General features: G+C 39.0%; 1 protein-coding gene across 1 annotated transcript in view; it reads right to left on the bottom strand.

The window, feature by feature from the left end:
- The window catches only part of LOC122788742 (myoferlin-like), a 1,037,182-nt gene that overhangs the window by 356,903 nt on the left and 657,341 nt on the right, over window positions 1–22,938 (bottom strand). Inside the window, exon 8 of the mRNA XM_044055636.1 lies at window positions 18,840–18,968. Coding sequence (XP_043911571.1) covers window positions 18,840–18,968 — 129 coding nt within the window. The remainder of the gene's footprint in view (window positions 1–18,839; window positions 18,969–22,938) is intronic.

The raw sequence follows: 22,938 nt of genomic DNA, 5'->3' as shown, positions 1-22,938 counted from the left end.
CTTTTTTGCTTTCAATGGCACGATATATAGACAGACCTCAGGAGTCGCTATGGGATCTCCATGTGGGGGGGCATTTGCCAATTGTGTTATGGCCCAATGGGAAAATACACTGTTATTTAAGAATGTTCTATTCAAAAAACATGTCGCCTGGTATACTAGGTACCAGGACGACATGTTTCTGCTATGGAAGGGGCCCTTAGATATGGTAACAGTCTTTATTGAAGACATTAAAACACTTACTGATTTTTTAGACTTCACATATGAGGTACATACTAACGAAATCAGTTTTTTAGATATAAAGTTAAGTAAAGACATTGTGGAGTCCAGATTCACTAGTAAAATTCACCGTAAACCCACTTATTCTAATGGTTTTCTTCACTTTAGTAGCTGTCACCCTTACCATCAAAAAAGAGCGGTAGTCAAAGGACAGATGGTAAGGGCAGCTCGGATGATCACTAAAGATGCAGATTTTTTGGATGAATGTAACAACTTGAGTAACATGTTTATAAATAGAGGTTACCCTGGGCCCTTGATAATAGAAGTTAAAGCTGAAGTGATGCTTAAGAGGCAATCAGGTTATTTTAAACCTATTTTAAGTAAACAGACATTACCTTCGGCTCCAACCCATAATGAGACCATGGTCGAGGACAATAATACCAATACAGTTAACATCGGCATTAGATTTTTATGCACTTTTTCAGTTGACCATTACTTTATAAGAAACATTCTACAAAAGAATTGGGCTATTATTGTAGAAGATAAACATTTACACCAGCTATTGGGATCTTCCCCAAGAATACCTTATAGAAAAGGTTTTAGTTTGAAATCCTTGTTGGAAAGGAATAAGAAAACTGCCTTTCAAAGGATAAAAGGGATGATTAAGTGCGGATTTTGCCATCAATGTAAATCTATACAAGAAGGGAATAATGTGTTTATTAATGGACAGAAATATAAGATTCTAGGAAATTATAGTTGTGCCTCAAAAGCAGTGGTTTATGTAGCCAACTGTAATAAATGCTCAGCTTTCTACATAGGAAAGACCGAGCGGGCCTTGCGAAAGTGAATATACGAACATTTATATGCAATAACAAGGAAGGACATAAACAATGCATTAGCTTGCCACATTAATGAACATCAAGATCATGTTTTTAATTTTGCTGTCTTAAAACAAATTAAGGACGACTCTAGGTTAGGTCCATGGCAAATACTATTAGAAAAAGAGGAATTGTTTTGGCAGATAAGGACGGCAGCGCATACTAACCCAGGTCTAAACAAATCTATTTCCTTAACTTGCATATTAAAACATCTAGCACTAAGGAGGTAGTTATAACAATAAGATTATGGATAATTCACATTAGTACTAGTGTTATTTTTAACATTATTGTTAAAGACATGGTTAGTACACCATCTATGGGTATTGTTAACTCGGTTAACACATTTGATTTTTTAATTTAAGACGATTTTTTAGAAATAAAATTCTAAAAATCCAAAAACTTAAAAACAAAATAAGAATATTTTCTGCACAATTTTTTTAATATGGTTATTATTTTTATAATTGTTATGAAGTTAAGAAGAAAAACTCCAGTTTTTAATTGCTAGATAATAGGCTTTACATATTATAATTTTATTTACACTCGAATTATACACTATCAACACCCATGTCAACTTATTTATATGTATTATTTATTATTATTATAATTATATTATTATTTAAGTACAATAGATTTAAAATAAATAAATATGTACTAATAGGTCATAATTAGAATGAGATAGCTAATATTTTAGTTTTAGTACTACTGTTACATTTTTTACCATTTTCATTAAACATTCGGGCATACAAGCTTTAATTTTGACTGAGACGCTATTATTTTTCATGTTAACGATTAATGCTTAAACATAGCGTCCTAAGTAAATTCATTACCAAGTAATACATAACTGATGGTTCCCCTAGAAAACGGAGATGAAGGTCATCGTACATTTTTAGAGTGTGAAACATAACGTAATTCGAGATGAGACACACAGGCTAAGCATTTTAACATTATGTTAAAAAGTTTGGATTAACATATTTGGAAGGGTTGTAGGCATATACTTAGTATAACGTATCGATTAGTTGGTTAAGATAGCGTAAGCAACTGAGAATTTTTATAGGAGATTTTATGACAACATTTGGGCACTTTTTAGTAATTATATAATATTGTTTAATCACTGATTTAATTTATGATGTCACTAATTATTTAACCATGACCTTATTTAACGGGTCTTTTTTTGTAATTTAGTGTTTTGTCTGAGAAAGGAAGGATACAAAGCCTTCCGAAAGTGCTTGTGAATAAATTGAAGTTCTAACATTATAGATTTGAGTTGCTGCATCTTTGGAAAATACACATTTACTGGATATATCGCAATTGTGGGATTATTGGATTCTGCGTGGGTGCTTTCTTCGTGTATTTTGTTTTTCGACTGTCTCAAAGAAGTCGACCAAATTTAAAAGGCATGACCTCCCCTTGATGAAACCAAACTCTGTGGGATCAAGTGTCTGGAGGTTGCCAATGTCCTTGTTAATGAGGTCCATAATAATCCGTTCCATGGCCTTGCAGATCAGGCTAGTTACACTGATGGGTCTATATTTCCTGGATCGGTGGATGCTCCACCTTTGTGCAAAGGGAGGATAGTGGCTGTCCTCCACTCAGCTAGTACCAAGTCAGTACTCAGGCTTTGGTCGAATAGGGTACCAACTGGTGCTGCAAATTCCTGCCTGAGTTAAGGTAGGATGCAGTCTGGGATGTTACTAGGTCTTATGGAGGCTGTATTTTTTGCCGTTGAGAGGGCAGTGATGACTTGCTCTCAAAAGATAAGGGGAGGGAGCAGGTACTGGGGATGTCCTGTTTTATGGATGGGTGAAAAGAAGGGGTGAAGTTTTCACTGAACTTGTCTGCCATCAGCTTGGCTATATCTACAGCACTTGTGTACATAGTGTCCTTGACCAACAGTTCTGAGATCTGGGTGCTTCTCTTGAGATTGTGGACATGTGTAAAGTAGGCCTTATGATTGTCTTTAGTAGATGTAGCCAGTTTGGACTCAAAATTTGCTTTGGAGTATTTCACTAATGCTCTTATTTGCTTGTTCAGGCTAAGGAGAGATTGCTTTCAATTAGGCACCTGCTCTTTATTGGTGCTGGACAGCAATTTTTTCCTTTTATTACAGAGTTTATTCATTGCAGATATCCACCAGACAAGTTTACTCTTCCTTGAGGAGGAGGATTTTATCCTTTCGGGTATTCCTGATTCCATGCAGCGATATAAAGGCTCATATAGTACTTTGGTGTAGGTTTGGAAATGTGTCGTAAAGGTTCCTTACAAAAATGATATAGGGAGTAAACACAATGTCCTACTCTGATCGCTTCAAAGCCCTGTCTCATTACTCAGTATCAGACTTCAGAGAAGTGATCTTTGCCTGGCATATAAGGCATCCCTGGCCCCTGTTTTGATGAATCTTTTGCACGTCCGCAAAACAAACAGCATCAGAATTATTAGACTGCAACATAAATAGGACATGTTGGACAGACAGATAAGTTTCTCAGAGAATTCCCATTCTCTGGAACAGGGCCTCCATCCCTGTGGAGCAGAGTTCTTCCCTATCCCCATTTAAGTGGGACTTGGACCCATAGATGGGTCATCAGAAATTCACCCCCGGTCTGGCTTCTACGTCTCTGATGTACAGAGACGGTCATTAAATCACCCCCCATAAACCAAATATAAAATCAAATTTTTGGGTCATACAGCTAGACTTTTAAGGGTACTAGTGTGATCATTACTTAGTAAACACCTATCAACTTAAAGGGGTAGATGCACTACAGACACTTTTCCTTGAGCACTAGAGCAAATGTTTTTGCCCAACTAAATTAACAGTTATTTGACAGTGTTACCTAGAAACTTTCACAAAACAGGTACCCTATTTAAAGAATCAGCCTAGGATATCATGGATACACAGTATGTCTGGTTCACCGAGGCAGCATTATACACCTGCCAGATCTTGAGAAAGCACCAACTACTTTACTACACAGATCAATTTTCATGTCCATTGCTATAGACCTTAAAAACATCCTTGTTCCCATCACCAGGGCCACAGAATCCACAGGCTTACCGGTTTCAAGTTTTTCCTTCTGCAGGAAGCTGTTTTGTAACAGAAATGTGATAATGAAATGCAGTGGTAGTTCTTTCAGCTCTACTTAATGATGGCATGCATTCCTGCTGCACAGTTACTAAGGCTAGCTGTGCAAAATCCTGGCATTCTTGCTATTGTCTGGCAACTACTGTGTCTTCTGCTCACCTTTCAATTTTGCAGTCACCGATTTAAATTCCCCCAGGTAAAGTTACAAATGCAAATATATGAAACAGCCAAGATAGTACCAAGATACCACCATTTGCTAAACCTTTTAACAGTAAAGGCTTCTACCTTCTCCTATCTGCAGTCTCATGACGTATGGTCCTTTCTCCACATAATTATTCTTTCTATAATAAGCCTTTAAGGCTGTTCCTAGATTTCTTATCCAGTATTTAAGACCTTATTACACAAGCATATCTATGCGAATCTCCACTGAAGATCTGTTTTTCCTCATCAGCTTTGAGGCTGATACTGGGAAGTATAAGCCAGCTACAGAATTTACACATCAAGAGGTCCAACAAAAGCACCCTGAATTAACCGATGCAGCATTTTTGGGGAAGATGACCATGGTAAAAAGTAATCTGTGAGTTATAAATATACTTTCAGTCAAACAGATATAATCATCTTATAGATATACAGATGCTATAGGCTCAAGACATCACCACCACTATTCACATTTCCACTATAAGCACAATGATTGCCAATGTAACTGTTTTTACACTTAGACAGCTGCCAGCTCGGCTAGCTTAAATTACTCCACACAAGAGCACAGACTCTGATGCATCATAACTGCATTTAAAACTTGAGAGAGATAAATAGACTTCTCTTAAGTACAAAGCTGGTAAAAAGCAACTAAATCTTCTAAGTTACATCACTCTTCTTGGGCAAAATTGTCTTCCGTCTTTAAAGACCATTTGAGTATGTAAGCATTTCTATGAACCACAAAGGTAGTAATTAAGAAAAAGAACCACCAGAGGATGCCAGGAACTTCACTTCTTGAAGTCAATGTCACAAATACAATTTACTCAGCGACTGCAGAATTAAGTAGTCAGCACCAATGAAGATAATCCAAAAAGCAATATCATAAGAACAACAGCTGATACTGTAACAATACCACAAAAACGTGATGCTAAAATAGCACAATTGCCAATATAACCTCGTAGCACCTCAGCCAAACAGCCTTTTACAGAGTAATGAATTAGATCAAACCATTTATATGCAATACCAATTAATCAATTAAATAATTTACTAAAATTCTAATTATTAAAATCAGCATTTCACATTCTTAACTCTATAACATATGTTGAAAACAATAATGCATAAATATTACATAAAACTCTTCCAATTACATTCTCTATTTAAACCCATGGGTTGTAATGTATTATATTTTAAAATTAAAATTGATTCTTTCTTTCTTAAAAGGCATTTACCCTATTTTCACTAGTATATTTAGAGTTAATTTGTTCTAAAACTGTAACTTTAAATTTTAAAGGAGCCCCTCCATGTTTAACATTACTATGTTCTCCCAAAGGACTAACTATTCTATGATTTTTTACATCTCTTATATGTTCTTTAACTCTTTCAGCTAAACTTCTTTTGGTTTCTCCCACATAAAATGTATTACATTCACATCTAATAGCATAAATCACGCCTTCACTTTTACATGTAAAGCTTCCTTTCATTTCAATTTTTTTTCCATTTATTTCTTCAAAAGTTTTAGTTGTATATTGGCAAATAGAACATTTGCCACATGGCTTAGTGCCTGTGTCCAAACTTATATTCCTTATTACCTCACTTGGTCTTTTATAAACACTATGTACCAAAAAATCTTTAAGATTCCTAGCTATTTTGTAGGAAAATTTAAGTTGCAAATCCAAGTGAAGGTGTATCCCTTTTTATTATATTCCAGAAACTAACAAGCATTTTTTGTAGTTCATTTGAAAAACTGGTGTGTTTGGACACAAAAGCTATAATTTGTTGTAAATCCCATTCTTTTTCACTATTAATCCTTGGTTCCTGTCTACATCTGCTATTATATTTGCTTATTCTCTGCCCAAACACTTTATAACTTTCTAGAACTAATTGTTCAGAATAGCCTCTTTTAATGAACATATGACTAACTGCAATAGCCTCTCTTTTGGCCTCCTCTAAATCACTGAAAAGTCTTTTAATTCTTAAAATTTCTCCATATGGCAGTGATTGTACCATATGTGCAGGGTGACAACTATTAGCATAAAACATATAACCTGGCTTATCAAATTTTCTACATATTCGAGTTGTTCTATTTCCCCTCACTTGTTCCTTCCAACATCAGATCCAAGTAATTCACTCTATTTCCTTCTTGCAAACCATCATATTTAATCAAAAATCTACTATTATTCAAATAAATAAAAGTTGAAACTTCATTTCTGCCACCTTTACAGATGAATATCAAATCATCTATATATCTAAAATAATTCACAACATACTTATTATAGGTCCATAGGTTTATACTAGGCTATCTGCCCTAAGGCATTTATAAGCCTAGCCCAAATTTTTGTGGCTTACGCCACCCCTTATATGAAAAAATACTGTGCCCATTAGTTTGTTGTGCCTCTGTCCAGCAGTGACACAGAGATGATTCCCGGGGTAAACCTATGATCTCCCATCCACAGGTCAAGATTTCTCTTGAACAGAGCCAGCGAGGTGCTCTGCCTCACATGGACAGGGATTTTATTCCACAGCATAGGGAGTCTCTGAGTGATAAATCTATCTTATTGTAAAATGAACTTCTATAGATGTGGCTATATTCAACCTACCCCATAAAGAGGTTCGCATACATGGGCGCGAACACCACCCCCATCGCTGTACCCTGTAGCTGCTGATACAGCCTACCATCGAATTCAAAAATGTTATTGACCAAGCAGAAATGTATTAACTCCTTTATGTACTCAGTTTTAGGGGTATCTCTCATAAAATAACTAAATGCCTCCATACCAAAATTATGTTGTATACTGGTGTACAGACTTGTAAAATCTACAACCAAGAAGTACATATCTGATTGCCAGCATAATTGTGACAGCTTCTTCAGCAAGTCCATTGAATCTTTAATATATGCTGGTAGTTTACCACAAATTTAGCCAAACATTCATGCAAAATAACAGCCTATTTGATGTGTAAAGTAACCAGAAGCTGATACAATGGGTCTTCCTGGTGGATGAATAAAACTTTTATATATCTTAGGGACACAACAAAATCTAGCAATAACACTATCTTTACTGTTAAATTTTTCATAAACATCTGTTTTAGAAAAATAATTTAATCATAGCCCCTTATGTAATTAGCCATTCATATTCATGAATGGCCTGCAAATATCTTGTATCTTGTACTTGACAATATACTTCAGTGTTGTTAAGATGTTGCACACACATTTTATATTAGTCTTGCTGTCTTATAACTACTAACTTCCCCCTTTGTCGGAGGGTTTAAACACCAAGTTATGCTGCTCACTTAATTGTTTTAAACTATCCCATTCTTGCTTGGTCATATTATACATTATAGCTTTCTGGTTGAATTCATTTAACTCTTTCGCTAAAATCACATTTACAGTTGTATTACAGCATAAAATATTCTCGTTTTTAGTAGGTGGCATAAAATTGCTATTAATCCTAATACAAGTAGTATCTAATTTACTATAAGCATTAGTGTCCATGTCTGAATTACAGGAATAAAAACTTTCATTAGATTCTGAGTCACTTATTTCATTCAATGCAATATTTTCGGTATTTTTAACTTCAAAGAAATATTCTTTAATATGCATTTTACAAACAAGTTTAAAAATTTCACTTTTAAGTTCATATAGTCTAGGTATGACTGTGGGGATAAATTTTAAACCCCTATTCAACACGGCCATTTGACTATCATTAAAAACATATCCTGGAAAGATTAACAATGTAGGGTTCTGAATTTTCAGACCATACCTGACTAATATGTCCATTTTCCCCGTTTATTATACGGTCCATGATTCTGTTCCCTATTACCCCCATGTCCGAATGTAACCCCAATGTAAGCATTTCTGTCTAGAAAGCTGGCAACAATAACTTTGGATATGCAAGGGCAGAAGCAGTCTCTTTTAAATCCTTTTTATTGCACACACTCCAACACAATGAGCATCTTCCAGGCTGTCTTAACAGGAGCACATGGCTACTCGGCTGCACAACTCTCCATGCAGCATAATCAGTTACAAGTTTTGGATACAAAAAAAAAAAAAATATATATATATATATATATATATATATATATATATATAAATACATGCACACACACACACACACACACACACACACACACACACACACACACACACACACACACACACACACACACACACACACAAACTGTGTCCTGATTAATTACAATAATTTCTGAGGAAATTGCATCAAAAAAGTGAGCTCTCTCTAACATCAGAGAAGATATTTTCAACCATAATGAATACAAATCTATCCCCAGTGGATATTTTTTTTCTGTATGACAGTGTTACTGCTACTACCATCTCAGTAACACACTGCATTCAACCATGGCACTAGAGAGAGAACAGAGTAAACACTATAAATTCAAAGGCAAACTCCTTCCTAAAACCAAAAATGTATTAAACCTATTTTTGTGATAATCTAGACATGGTTTCCTACTAATGCATTACAGTCATTTTAAGTGTTTCTTATACATTATATTTATATATCATATTTGTTTATTTTTCCTTGTTAATCAGGAATAGTCTGGGCCTGATCAAGGCTGCCTTTTCACCAGAACCCTAGGCAGAAAAGCTCTAATAATGATATACTCAACATGGAAATATAATAGAACATGTAGGGGTCATAAGACGTTTGAGATGCACAATATACAGTTGTACAAAACATAATATAATGTGTTACACTCCAAGTAGCTCTCAAGGGGACTCATACTGACAAGCATTCTAGTTTCTATATTCACGTCATAGAATGCTATTTAAATCAATTTAAAATGATATGATCTAGACATGATCAGCAAGGGTCACAGGTTCATATGTGTGTGTACTAGGCTAATGGCCCTGGAGCCTTTACAAACCTAGCCCATAGAAGTGCCCTGGCATCGTGCCACCTGAAGTTAGCTCCCAGTGCCTCTATCAAGTAGAGCCACTGGAGTTATCCTGGGATGAAATATCTATTTCCCATCCACTCTTCAAGACTTCTCTTGAAAAGGGCCAATGAGGTGCTTTGCTTGACATATATGGGAAGTCTGCTGAAGAGAATGGGCAGTATCTGGGTTATGAATCTGTCCCTCCAACATGGTCTATTGATTTTAGTAATGAGGTTGAGGTCTCTGGAGTGTGTGGTGCGGAGGGATTTGGATTTCTATAGATGAAGCATTTCTAACAGAGCTGGGTCAGACATGGCTTTGTAAGTCAAGCAGAGATCACCTCTTAGTATATGATATGAGACAAAGAATAGCTGGAGTTTTTTGAGTCTGTACATGTAGGGCATGTGTTTAAAGCCTAGGATCCTCTTCATGAGGTACTTTTGTGGCCTTTCCAGCTGTTGCATGTGTCTAGTGAGGTACATGCCAAATGGGGCATTATACTCTATGATTGGCCTAATGAGGGAATAGTAGAGAGAGATGATCTCTTTCTTCTTGGATGCAAAACCCTTGGTAATGAGATGTGCCACACAGAAGGACTATCGGATGACAGTGACAATGTGGTGGTCGAAGGAGATACTGCTGTCAGTCTGTGTCCCCAAATCTCTTATAACATCTTCAGTGGGCGCCCATTGATGTGGTCATTAGTGGGAATGGAGTTTTTCCCAAAAGGACTTGACAACGCATATTTTGGCATTAAGCTTAAGGTCATGATTTTAACACCAGTCATTGGTCTCAGTGAGGCCTTTCTGTAGGATGTCTAAATTACTTGGGGAGTTAATAGTGGCACCCAGCTTGTAGTCATCTGTGAGCTTAGTCAGCCAGAGTCCCTTCATGATGGCCTGGACTTCTGAGAAGTAAATGCCAAACAGGAGAGGACTCAGGACCGATCCCTGTGGGACTCCACTTGTGACTGGTCGGCAGTCTGACTTGTAGCCCGCTACTTTCACACTGTGTGTTCTGTGAGCCAATTTGCTACCCACCTAGTGATATAGGGGTTGATGCCTAGTTTGGTGAGTTTATCAATAATTCCTGAGTGGAGAATAGTATCAAAGGCCTTGGCCAGATCAAGGCAGGCTGTATGAACTGCCTTGCCCTCATCCACAGCTCTGGTGACTGACTCAAATAAGTCAACCAGGTTGAGTAGTCTTGTTATCCCTCCTTTTGCTTACAGTGATATTGCTATGAGTCACTGTTTTTTAATGGCCTAAAGGAAAGTATGCACTTCAGCTGAATTACTCTGATTTTTGCTTACTTTAAAATGGTAAAGCCTTTCTTGGTCCATGTACATGTAAAATAAGTGAAAATGCAGGGTTTTGTTGAGAGTTCAAAGCTGTAGTCCTAAAAAAAAATAATAAAAAAAAACAATTGCAGACCCACACTCACTATACTCTTGCACTGTGTGAAAAGTTGAGTTCTGCTTAATCACTGGTGATTGAAAGAGTTACATCAACAGTCAGTTGTCATGACATCATTTTACTTAAGCAGATAAAACCTTCAGTGGCCAACATTTATTTACTAGTTTATGTACTTTTACAGTATAACCCTTCCACTCCCCCCCCCCCCATTTTTGCATGCCATCCCTCTGGCCATCAGCTGTACCAGTTTTATCTTTAATATCCCCAGTACTAACACCGTGCGATGGTAGTGGTGGATAGGGAAGGAAAAGTGAAGTGGAAAAGATGGCAGCATCATATATGCTTGTCCTGTACATTAGGGAATTCTTTACATGCCCTAACTGGGTGAAGTCACTGACTTCAGACAAGTCACTGCAAGTAATGTCAGTTAACTCTGCCCCCCCCCCCTCAAAATAAAATAAAATACTAGCAATCTGGTACACACTTATGGCACTTTCACCATCACCGGATACATGTAATATTGCAGGTAGAAAAGTACAGTTTTGTACCTACCATAAATGTAGATGTCCGATAGGTATGCATCTGCAGTCATAACATATGGGTTGTCCTGCCTCAGGCAGCCCTTCGGTCGGCCGGATTCCAAAGTCTGGGTCTGGCCTTGGCTGATGTTGCACTTTCCCCGACGTCATAGCTTCTGGGGTATAAAGGCATCAGCCGACGCCATTTTCCTCAGTGTTTCTTGCCCCAGATGCCAGGTGCCCTCTAGGAAGGCTAAATTTGGATAAATGTTGAATGTTCCAAACAGTAGCAAAATATATATATATATATATATATATATATATATATATATATATATACAAACAAACAAATACACCATAATAGATTCCCCCAGCTAGCTGAAAGAGGGGTAAGCACCCTAGGAGTACCACAGAGGGGAAGGAGGGTGGGTAATCCTGACTGCAGATGCATACCTATCGGACATCTACATTTATGGTAGGTACAAAACTGTACTATGTCCTTCAAGGATGCATCTGCAGTCATAACATATGGGTAGAATACCATCGCCAAACTGGGGGAGGAGGCACTAAGATAAGGATGGTGTAGTTAAGATCCCCTGTAAAACTGCAGTTGCAAAGCCTGCTTGGGATCTGGAGTATAAAGGTAGATTGTAATGCTTGGCAAATGTATGCACGGAGCTCCAAGTAGCAGCTTCTAAAATGTCCTTGGTAGCCACCCCTCGTAGGAAAGCTGTAGTGGTGGCTGTGGCCCTTGTGGAATGAGGCCTGATATTTTCAGGAGCTGTCTTTCCATGAAAAGAGTAACAAAAGCGAATGCAATTTCCTATCCATTTTGAAATTGTCTGTTTGGAAATTGCTTTTCCTTGCACCCCAGTTGCATATGCTACAAAAAGTTGGTCAGTTTTTCTGGTGGTTTTAGTTCTGTCCAGATAGTAGCGTAGTTGTCTGTGTATATCCAAGGTGTGCAAAAGTTTTTCTCCCTTGTTCTGTGGGTTAAGGAAGAACGTAGGCAAATGAATAGCTTGGTTCAAGGATACCCTGGATACCACCTTTGGCATGAAAGTAGGATTGGTTCTCAGAGACACTCTATCCTGGTGAAAAATAAGGAAAGGCTGCACTACCATTAATGCCTGTAACTCGGATACCCTTCTTGCTGAAGTGATTGCCAGAAGGAAAGCAGTTTTCCAAGATAAAAACTGTAAGTCTGCTGATGCTGCTGGTTCAAAAGGAGGTAGTGTCAATTTTTCCAGCACAAAATTGAGATCCCATGCAGGCAGAGGGGGTCTCCTTGGAGGCTTAACATTTTTGATCCCTCTCAAAAATTGTCTGAGAAGAGGGTGAGAGAAGATAGGAGGATCCATATTATATTCTGCTGAAATTGCTGAAGCATGAATCTTAATGGAAGAATAGGACAGGCCATTGTGGAACAGTTCTGCTAAATATTCTAGGATGTGTGCTAGGTTTGCCAGTGTGATATTTGTACCCTTTGATGCGCTCCAAATGAGGAATCTCTTCTATTTAGCTGAGTATGTCTTCCTTGTGGAGGGTCTGCGAGCCTCCAGGATAATGTCCTTGACCCTCTGAGATAAGACAGTTTGGTTTGGTTTTAAGCAATTTTCTAGGCAGTTAGTTGCAGTGTTTTCAAGTTTGGATGCAGGGTCTTGAAATTGTTCTGCGTTAGAAGAAGAGGCCATAGGGGTAGAGGCCATGAGTTCGCCTGAGACATGCTTCTCAGTAGCGGATACCAGTGCTGTCTTGGCCAGTCCGGAGCTATTAGTATCACCTTTGGCTGTTCCTCCCTTATCTTCAGTAGAACCTTGTACATCAATGAGAGAGGTGGAAATGCATACACTGTTAGGGCATTCCAGCTGAAAGAGAGAGAGTCCACCCTCCAGACTTGTGGGTGGTATGTCCTTGAGCAGAATTTCTTCAGTTGGTGGTTGAGTGGGGAGGCGAACAGATCTATCTCTGGCATTCCCCATTTCTTTGTTATGAGTTTGAAGATGCCTGGATGCAGCATCCATTCGTGAGCATCCGTGGTAGTTCTGCTTAAGCTGTCTGCTAATGAATTCTCTTTTCCTGGTACGAATTTGGCCTGCAGCTGGATATTGAGATTCAGGCCTAGGTTCCACAGATCCATTGCCATCCAGCATAGAGGATAGGAATGCGTGCCTCCCTGTTTGTTTATGTACCACATGACCGTGGTGTTGTCTGTCCTTATCAGCAGATGTCCTTGCTGGAGGAATGGTTTGAATGCCTCGATTGCATGCTTCACTGCCAGCATCTCCTTTTGGTTTATGTGCAAGTTTAGCTGGCCTTGAGACCATAGGCCTTGGATACATTTGTCCTCCATGTGTGCTCCCCATCCTAGGTCTGAGGCATCCATGGTGATGGTCTGCCTTGGTTTTGGCTTGTTGAAAGGCAACCCTCTGTTGGACCGGCAGGCCTGAGCCCACCACAGGAATTCCTTTTGAAGGCATGGAATGATTGGTATCACGGTTTCTAGACTGTGCCTGTGTTGAGACCATACATTCCTTAGGTACCATTGTAATTTCCTCATATGCAGCCTGGCTTGCGGGATCAAGATTATGCAGGATGCCATGTAACCCAGGGCCTGCAGGACTTTCCTTGCAGTAAGCTGAGCTTGTCTTGTCAAAGTCATGAAGTAATCTGGAAGTTGTTTTTGTTTTTCTTCTGTGAGAAAAGCCATCTGAGTTATTGTGTCCAGATCCACACACAAAAAGGTTATCCTTTGGGATGGCACTAGTCTTGACTTTTGGATGTTGACTGTGTATCCCAAGGCCTGTAACAGGTGTATGACATAGGCCAAATCCTTTATCAATTTTGTCTTGTTGTCCGCTTGTATTAGGCAGTCGTCCAGGTATGGGTAGATTTGAATTCCCTGAAGTCTGCAATGTGCAATTACTGATGCCAGGCATTTCGTGAATACTCTTTTTGCGCAGTAGATAAGCCAAAGGGTAATGCTGAGAATTGATAATGCTCTGATCCTGCAAGAAATCTGAGGGGTCGTCTGCAATCTGGTCGGATAGGGACGTGCAGGTATGCCTCCTTGAGATCTAGAGTCACCAGCCAATACTCCTTGCCCAACATGGGAAGAAGTTGCTGTAGGGTCAGCATTTTGAATTTTGGCACAATGAGATATGTGTTCAGTGCGGACAAGTCGAGAATAGGCCTCCATTGGTTTTCTTTTCTTGGTACAAGGAATAGTCTGGAGTAAAATCCTTGGCCTTGTTCCATAGATGGTACCCTTTCTATCGCTTTCATCTGAAGTAAATTGTTGATTTGTCTTAAAGCCTCTGGCTTCTGGTTTGGTGGAAGGTTTGCCATTCCACTCCTTTTTGGTAAAGTGTGGAAGTAAAACCTGTATCCTTTGTCTATTGTTTGCAATGTCCATGTGTCCTTTGTAATGCAATGCCAGTTTTGTGAGAATAAAGCCAGCTTTCCACCCAAGGGAGCTTCCAGTTGTTCCCTGGTAGGCGGAATCAGAGTCAAGTCATTGTGTCTGTCCTGTGGTAGTGGTTGTAGTTGCAGCTGTGGCACTACTCCTCTGGTTGGCAGGCTGCCACTGACGGCCCCTGTAGGTACCCTTTGATTGACCTCTGCCTCTAGGGCGTCTATTCCTGCCCCTCTGTGCTCTGGAGGTGTCTGGAAAGGACCAATTCTTTGAAGGCCAGTTTCTGCTGAACCTCGGAGGTTGGACCTGCAGAAATTCCTTTACTGTTTTGCACAGATTTTGCTTTTTCTTCCACTTTCTTTAGAATCTCCTGTGCAGGGGAACCAAATAAACTCTGTATTTCCATTGGAGCATCTAGGAGTTTAGCCTTGACATGGTCTGGCAAGGATTGCTCTTTTAGCCAGGCATGCCTACGAATTACTGCCTCAGTCATAGCTGATCTAAATGAAGCCTCCAGTGCATCATAGCCACATTTTAAGAAATGATTACTGACCTGCTGAGAGTTGTGTACCAAATCCTGAAGGGATTTACGGCCTAAAGGTTCAGGAGAAGAAAGCTTTTTATTCAGCTGATCTAACAAATATTCTTGGTACTGTATCATATGGAATTGACAGTTTAATGCCCTGGCAGAAAGAGTAGCAGATGTATAAACCTTTTTACCCCATCTCTCTAATGCTCTAGACTCTCTTTCAGAGGGTAGGGGATTTTTGGCAGTGGCAGCTGCAACACCTTTTGGGCCCTGAGAAATAGTTTCTGGGTCTGCAGCATGGGCTTTATACAGATGGAAGTGAGAATCTGAGACCCTGTAATATCTCTCAGGTTTTGCAGGGGCCGGGGGAAGAGAATCAGGTGCAGAACTGACATCATTATACACATCATCAATTACAGTTAGCACTGGTGGTATGGCTAAGGGCCTATGCTGGGGCAAATGTAAAAATGTCCTTAATCTTTTTCTAGAATCAGAAAAATCCTGTCCCTGCCATTGAAAGTGTTCCCTCATTGAGTGCAAAGTCTCCCCAAAGGAAAATTCTTCAGGAGGGGAGGCCGAAGGGATAGAGTCTTCCGCATCTGAATCCTCATAAGGCGAATAGGCCCCTTCCTGATGGTCTGACAAATCAGATCCATCCGTGGAGTAATCAGAGGAGAGAGGTTCAGAGGGTTCAGTCCTAGGCCTTTTGTCAGGTGGAGGTTGGGAGGCCCCATCTGGGTGAGGTTGGGAACCCCTAATTAAGGATATAAGGTCCTCAGCAAGGCTGAGAATCTGAGAAGTAGAGGAAGGCCTCTGTGAAGAAGATTTGGCAGGTAAAGCTTTTGAAAGTTTGGCAGCTTTAGCCCTGGAGAAGGCCTTAATAGACATAGAAGCTGGGGGCCTAGCTGCCCCACGTGCAGGTGTAAAAATGTCCAATGGAATGGTGTCGGACAATTCTTGAGCGCTAGCTTTGGTAGGGATTTCTGAAGCCGACTCAGCCGGGGCCTCTCTGGCCTCGGTTGCCGGAGGTATGGTTTCGGTCGTAGTAAGAACCAAGGACTCTGTTTCAGCTGAAACCAAGACACTAGCGGTAGGTCTAACCGTGGTTTCAGCCGAAACCGCGGGCCGCGAGTGTCGGTCCTTTTCCCTGCGTTTTTTGGCCATATGCATAGTGGGAGTCTCCGACGGCATTTTATATGCAAAAGCGGATCCGAAAAATTCTTCTGCAAACTCCGACCGACGTCTAAGAGTCCGTCGGTTGAAGGAGGCACAGGCTAAACAAGCTGATACGTCGTGGTCTGGGCCTAAGCAAGGAAGGCAGTAAGAATGGAAATCCTTATGAGGTATTTGTTTCCCACAAGTTAAACAATTATTTACTTGTCTGACATCGGCTGAGGCAAGAAAGAGTCCCCAACGGGGTACTTAGCTTTTCAAGTCTTGGTAGCTGAAATCTCTGGATCTGACCGACCGGCACTTGCGAACAGCTTCTGCTTCGGGCACCGCGCGGCAAGAAAGACTGAGGAAAATGGCGTCGGCTGATGCCTTTATACCCCAGAAGCTATGACGTCGGGGAAAGTGCGACATCAGCCGAGGCCAGACCCAGACTTTGGAATCCGGACGACCGAAGGGCTGCCTGAGGCAGGACAACCCATATGTTATGACTGCAGATGCATCCTTGAAGGACATCCCTCCTTTCCTGGAAAAGGAGGATTGACACAGCCACTTCCCCATCAACTCCACTGGGTTCCTCTAATGGCCAAACCGCTAGCTGAACTCATGTCAGCTGGGTCATATTGCTCCACCCCTCTAAAGCATCCATGTTCTTATAAAAATTTCTCCAACAGCTAATACTCAGGAACAGTTTAATTTTAGATGTTTATATAATTTTACTGACATCAGCAACACAATCTATAAACAAACATTTTTAAGTGGTGACCAACAGTGAAAACTACAGAATCTCTCCTGTCTACTCCAGGTCATATAGGATGAAAAGCTATTTTCTGTAACAATGAGAGAGCTAGAAAAATGGTGGGATTTTTAATGACAGAGAAACTTGTGAAAATCAAAAACTTGAAAGGTACTGTAGGATTTCTGAGCACTAAACAGAGTGATTTGACAGACGAAAATAATTCTAGGATGAGCTTAACCACAAATGTAACATATCTATTATCTTGTTGATCTTTCCCTTTCTCTCTCTCAATATATATATATATATATATATATATATATATATATATATATATATATATATATCTATACACACATATACGGTTCCCTTTCAGAAGGTTGAATGGCTGAAATCTCGAAATGCATATGGCGCAAAGCCATATGCTCGAATTTCAGAAGCTCAACCTTCTGAAACTGAAACAAAAAGAAACAATGAAACACAAAACAATGTTTCTGCAGGGGGACAAGCCCCCCTGCACCCCCCACACCCCCCGCTACTTATTTATACCAACTCTGAGATCTCACTACAGAGCAGAAAATGTAATCTCCCATTCTGCACTGTATTCCGATCCCCATTCAGAAGGTCAAGCTTCTGAAATTTTGAGCATATTGTCTTGACCATATGGCATTTCAAGATTTCAGCTGTTCGACCTTCTGAAGGTGAACTATATATATATATATATACACATATAAAAACTATTAGCAATACTGCCTGTGAGGACCTACTCTTTTTGGTAGGCCACTGTTAACTAATATTTGATTGCTTCTAGGAAAATCTAATTCTGATACCTGCTACTCATCCCACCAGTGATAAATTCAGCAATCTTTCATCACCACAATGGGTTAAACACAATTCCAACATCCTAAAATATAAAAGCATTTTCATGCAAAATGAAAGCAATCCCTGCATACAACTGCATTTACACATAGTTAATAAAAGACAATGTAATGTTTTCAGTGGACATCACGTGCCTGCCTGCCTACCTGGCTTCATGTAATTCTATAAGGACTCCTGTACTGATGGGACATAGCATATATACACATTTCTAATCTCAAAAATCAAACTCAAAAAGTTATCAAACAAAATACACTAAGGTTGTCAAAAATAACTTTTTAGCCATTTTTCTTGTTGGCAGAAAGGGGGCATTGACAATTGCACCCCTCTTATCGTCATCTATGAAACATTACAATTCAGACTAGGTCACAATTTTAGATATCTGCTTTCAAACTTCTGTCACCCCTAGTGAAGATTGCCTTGTCCATTGCACTGCATGTAGCCCAGTATTTTATCAAAAGAAACAGGATGGCCAACGCATGCTTAATTCCAATCGCTTACAGTAAACCAGACAAAAAAAAAAAAAAAAACAGTTAATGAAGTGTTACATTTCCACTTTAGTTATACCTTAGAGAAATCTGCCTGTTGTATTGTTTGTAGTTTATATAGGACAGTTTTAGTAGGTCATTAATTTTTAGCATATACTCTCAGAATGAGGGTAAACTTCATTATACTACAATTCTCATTCTTCCTGCGTATCCCCCAATACATTTCTGTGCCCCCCCCCTTGCAAAAGATGGTGGCAGCCAGGTACAAAGCAGAAACCCAGGTATTGCACATAGAAGTATTTTGTTTGGTATTCTCCAATCTTCTCTCACTTTTGCTTTTAATAGAAAACTGGAAAAAATGAAAAATTAGTGAAGCAGTGGGTGTTCATTGTGTTAACTTACACAGGGGTTTGTACAGCAATGAAAACCTAGATTACCTCATCAAAAAATGGATTGTTTCCCCTTTTTATTCGGGTCCGATGAGTCTGATTGCATATGCTGACTTTCACAACAGGTTTTATGTTATTGCCTGGTAGTTGCCTTCCTTCAATAACTCGAAATCGTATCTTGGGGTAAAAACAAAAAAAAATGCGCATTAACAGCAATATTTAAACTTTCATCTAAATATACACAAGCTAATTATAAAACCATTTACATTTTCCTGGAAGTATCTTGTGGAATTCAAACAAAATCTTGCACTACTGGATTAAGACCATTACCTACAATGCAACTTATTTTAGAGTGGACAACCAAGATGTCCTTTTCAACCATGATCGCTATAAAAAAAAGAGAGTTTCAGAGATGAAGAATTCAAAATATAAGCATGTAGAACAAAAAAATGTAAATAGATAAGATCACACTGGTTATTATTTGTATAAATCATCTGATATCTATATTATTTATGAGTCACGTAGCCTTTATCTAAACTGCATTTAGTTGAGATGAAAATAGTCAATAAAAATTGGTCTTAAGCATACGTCAACAAAATTGATATTACAGCAGTGAATGGCATTTGCCCTTTCCATACTGTAGTGCATCCTCAGAGTTGGTATATTTATTTAGCAGGGAGTAGGTGAAGACTGGTACGTACAGAAGTGTGAAGGCTGCCAGCCTAGCCAGATAGAATTATTTGTAAATATGAATGTAAACTACAGGCTTGTTGTCTTAAATGTAAAGAAATACTGTTACATGTGGAACTGGAAATAAATGTCACAACAGTGTACTCTACTGACCAAAGTAAAGCATGCAGTGACCCTTTGAAGAAGACAGTAGTGCCGAAAAGTCTAGATGAAGAAATTCTTTTTACTGTTTTAACCAAGAGTTAAATTGCTAGATTTAAACATGCAAATGTATCTTTATTGCTCTGTTCCTTTCCAGCTGCAAGATAACAAAAGGGAGCTGTTAAGAATGTAAATGCAGTTAATGTGTAGCCTGGGAACTCCAGTAAAGTGAAAAAGAATGATGTAATGTTTATCAGAACTGCAATAGCAAATTAAACAGAGAATCAGAAGGCATTAAGCATTTTTGTTTTGATCATCCAACTTTCAGCACTCTGCCTGTTTTCTTATGTAAGTTATCTTAGACTTGTGTTTTCTTTTAGGAATAGATAGAATCTAGAAAGATTAAGAATCTAGAAAGATTAAGATTGCACTAAGTGTTTTTCTGTTATGTCAGAACTGTGCTACTGAATTACTGTATTTCTGTGTCATCTCTGAACTCTTGACTAGCACTGACTGTGCAGTAGAAAGTATCGTCTTGTGACTTTATTTATTATTAAATATTTTTTAAACATTTTAACCGTTGCTGGTTTTGTGTACAGATAATTTAAGCTCTAGATTACATTACATATTTATAGAGTTTACTGTCCAGGTCACTCCAAATAAGCTTTGACTGTTTAGTCACATCTACCAATTGGATAATAATATTTGCAGAGTAATAATTGGACACCCTTTTAAGGGCCTTTGAGTAGCTGACAAATATTACCTGGGTGGTGGCAAAGTGGTACTACCATATAGTCTGGGTAAAAGGTGCACAGCTGGAGAACCTATGCCAGCCTTCCCCAGAAGTGTCTGCGCAGTTATATAAACTCTTATCTCAAAGTGTGTGTGTGTCAGCTACTTGGGCAAGGACACAACGCACTGGTTGGACAGAGAGGGTGCTGGAGATTTTGGCTTGCCCACTAGGCTGAGATCTGGACCCTATAGTTGTGCCAGTGGGGAGTCTTATTGGGGACCTGGAGAGCAAGGGAGCAACCAGCCCCGGACTGACTGCAATCTCTGTGTGCTCTTAAGGGAAATTGCACTTTACTGTGTGTATTTGTTATCCTTTCCTCCTATATGAGACACCCTTCTCTGGTGTTAGTGGTGAGGATTGAGGCTCCTTGATTGCTGGGCCAGGGCACGAGCATCAGAGTTGTAGGGGGACAACCTTCCAAATGAGGGGTGCAGAGGTGCTTGCCCTCCTGCAAAAACTTTGTTTTTTGACATGTTAAGTTTCTGTCACCCATTTGGTTTAGAATATTTTTATGTTGCGTAAATGCGATTTAGACTAATGTTACTAGAGCCATTATTTATATACAACAAATCAGTGTATAGAAGAGGAGATGCAGTAAGAGGTGTTAAGCAAAAAACAATTCAAGGAAATAAGTAACAACAAGCACGCACTCCATAGAGTTATGTTACTCCTTTTTCAGTAGATGCATCCAGCTTTAATCACAAACTGATACTGGAGTAAAGTGATAAAGGTGTTCATAGGTTGGTGGGTGGGAGGAGCTTCCTGGACAATAACTAATAATGGATTCCATCACCTTAGGGCGTGAGATGGAAAAGGCTTTACATCTACTGCATTCCATAGAGTCCTGTGGAGTAACCAGTTACAAGAAGTGGAGTCACAGTGAAAACATCTAGCAAATAACCTTGTGACCATACCAAATGATGGGCAGTGTCCAGAGTTCAGTAGCTTAAAAATAAGGATGGTATGCTAACCATTGGCCCATGAAGTTATGGGCACATATTAGGGTTTGCTATGGGTCATATAGTGATGGTTGCTTTGCTGGAATTCAGCTAGTGATGTCTTGTCATTAGTCATATGGACTTTGTTCATTAGCTGTAAATCTACATATTTTATTTAAACCATGTGGGAATAGACACAGTATTTCAGTACTGGGATAAGAACACTTTTTCCTAGAGTGTATACTCCTGGTTTCACTTCACATAAGATAACTAATTTTCTGCAATGAGCCAAATTATTTTTTTTCTTTTTTCTTTTCTTCTTTTTTTACTAAGGACTTATTCAGCACATCCAGCAAAGCATACACAGGAGGCTCCAGAATTCCAGATCTATTCCAAGGGTTATAATGCAGCAGGTAATTATGATCCAGTATGAGATAATATAAGGGAGTCAGGAAAAACTTTTAAGGGTGTCAAAGAACATGGATTTAAAACTTTGCATTGAAGTCCAAATTATTAATGACAAGACATTACTAGCTGAATTCCAAAAAAAACAGTACCTGAAAGTGAATAGGTCCTTAAGCAATCACACTGGTTTCTAATAATCCTATGGCAAAAGGTTAATACTAGGTAAAATACAAACAGGTTGAAAAGAACTAACCACTATTTATTCTTAAAACAAAGTAAACAGTGGTGGCCCTCAGTGCCTGTTCCTTTATCAAACAATTAGTGACCTGGATGAGAAGTCCACTGCCTTAATTAAACTCAAACTTTTAACCACCACCCAGGTAATATTTGTCAGCTACTCAAACTTCTAATGTGTAACTAACTATAAAACCAGTTTTAAACTCTATTCTGCATTCCATATAAACTCTCTAAGACATGGCTGTGGTGAGGCACTTCATCCAAAGGCTCTGCAAAGATTCCCAGAGACCAAAGTAGTAGGTCTTCCTACATCTATGTTCTTATAAATTAAATAAATGTAGGACCTTATGGTAGCCATGGTGCAATACATTCTCGTATAAAGACATTTACCTTCTCAACAGGAGTTCTTTGCTCTGTGATCTTAAATATGACGATGTAGACTTTTTAGGATCTTGGTTGGGGTGGGGGGTATAAAATTGGACTGAATGATTCTACTTTGTTAGACTATTCCTACTTTAACAACAGTACTTATGAGGCCTTCCATGTATCTACCACTGGAGAAGAAGGTAATATGCTTTAGAAGAATGGCTATATAAAAGCATTACACGCCATGATGAACTTTAGCAATGTGCTTCTCCATAATCAGGAATGCCTTTGAACCAGTTTAGCTCAGTAATGCTGACTCACTAGGAAAGAAAGGAAAGGAAAATGAGAAGATGAAGCCAACACCTTTGTAAGGATAAGGCTTACCTCTGTTACTTGCAATGTTCAATTCATATGTGAATTCAGTGGGAAAAGCTTTAGCAGATAAGCCTGCAGTAAAATGCAATTTCAGAGGACGTTTGTCCACTTGCATGATTAAGGCCTTGCTGGAAGCCCCCTTGGTATCTTCAAATGATTAAGTTACCTTTGTTTGAGGAACCTGTCCTTGGTTCTGTTGCTT

Source organism: Protopterus annectens, chromosome 14.part0 (genome assembly GCF_019279795.1).
Source record: "Protopterus annectens isolate FY-2018-M chromosome 14.part0, PAN1.0, whole genome shotgun sequence".
Lineage (NCBI taxonomy): Eukaryota > Metazoa > Chordata > Ceratodontiformes > Protopteridae > Protopterus > Protopterus annectens.
The sequence above is the reverse complement of the archived record's forward strand: the minus strand, read 5'-3'. Positions and strand labels throughout refer to the sequence as shown.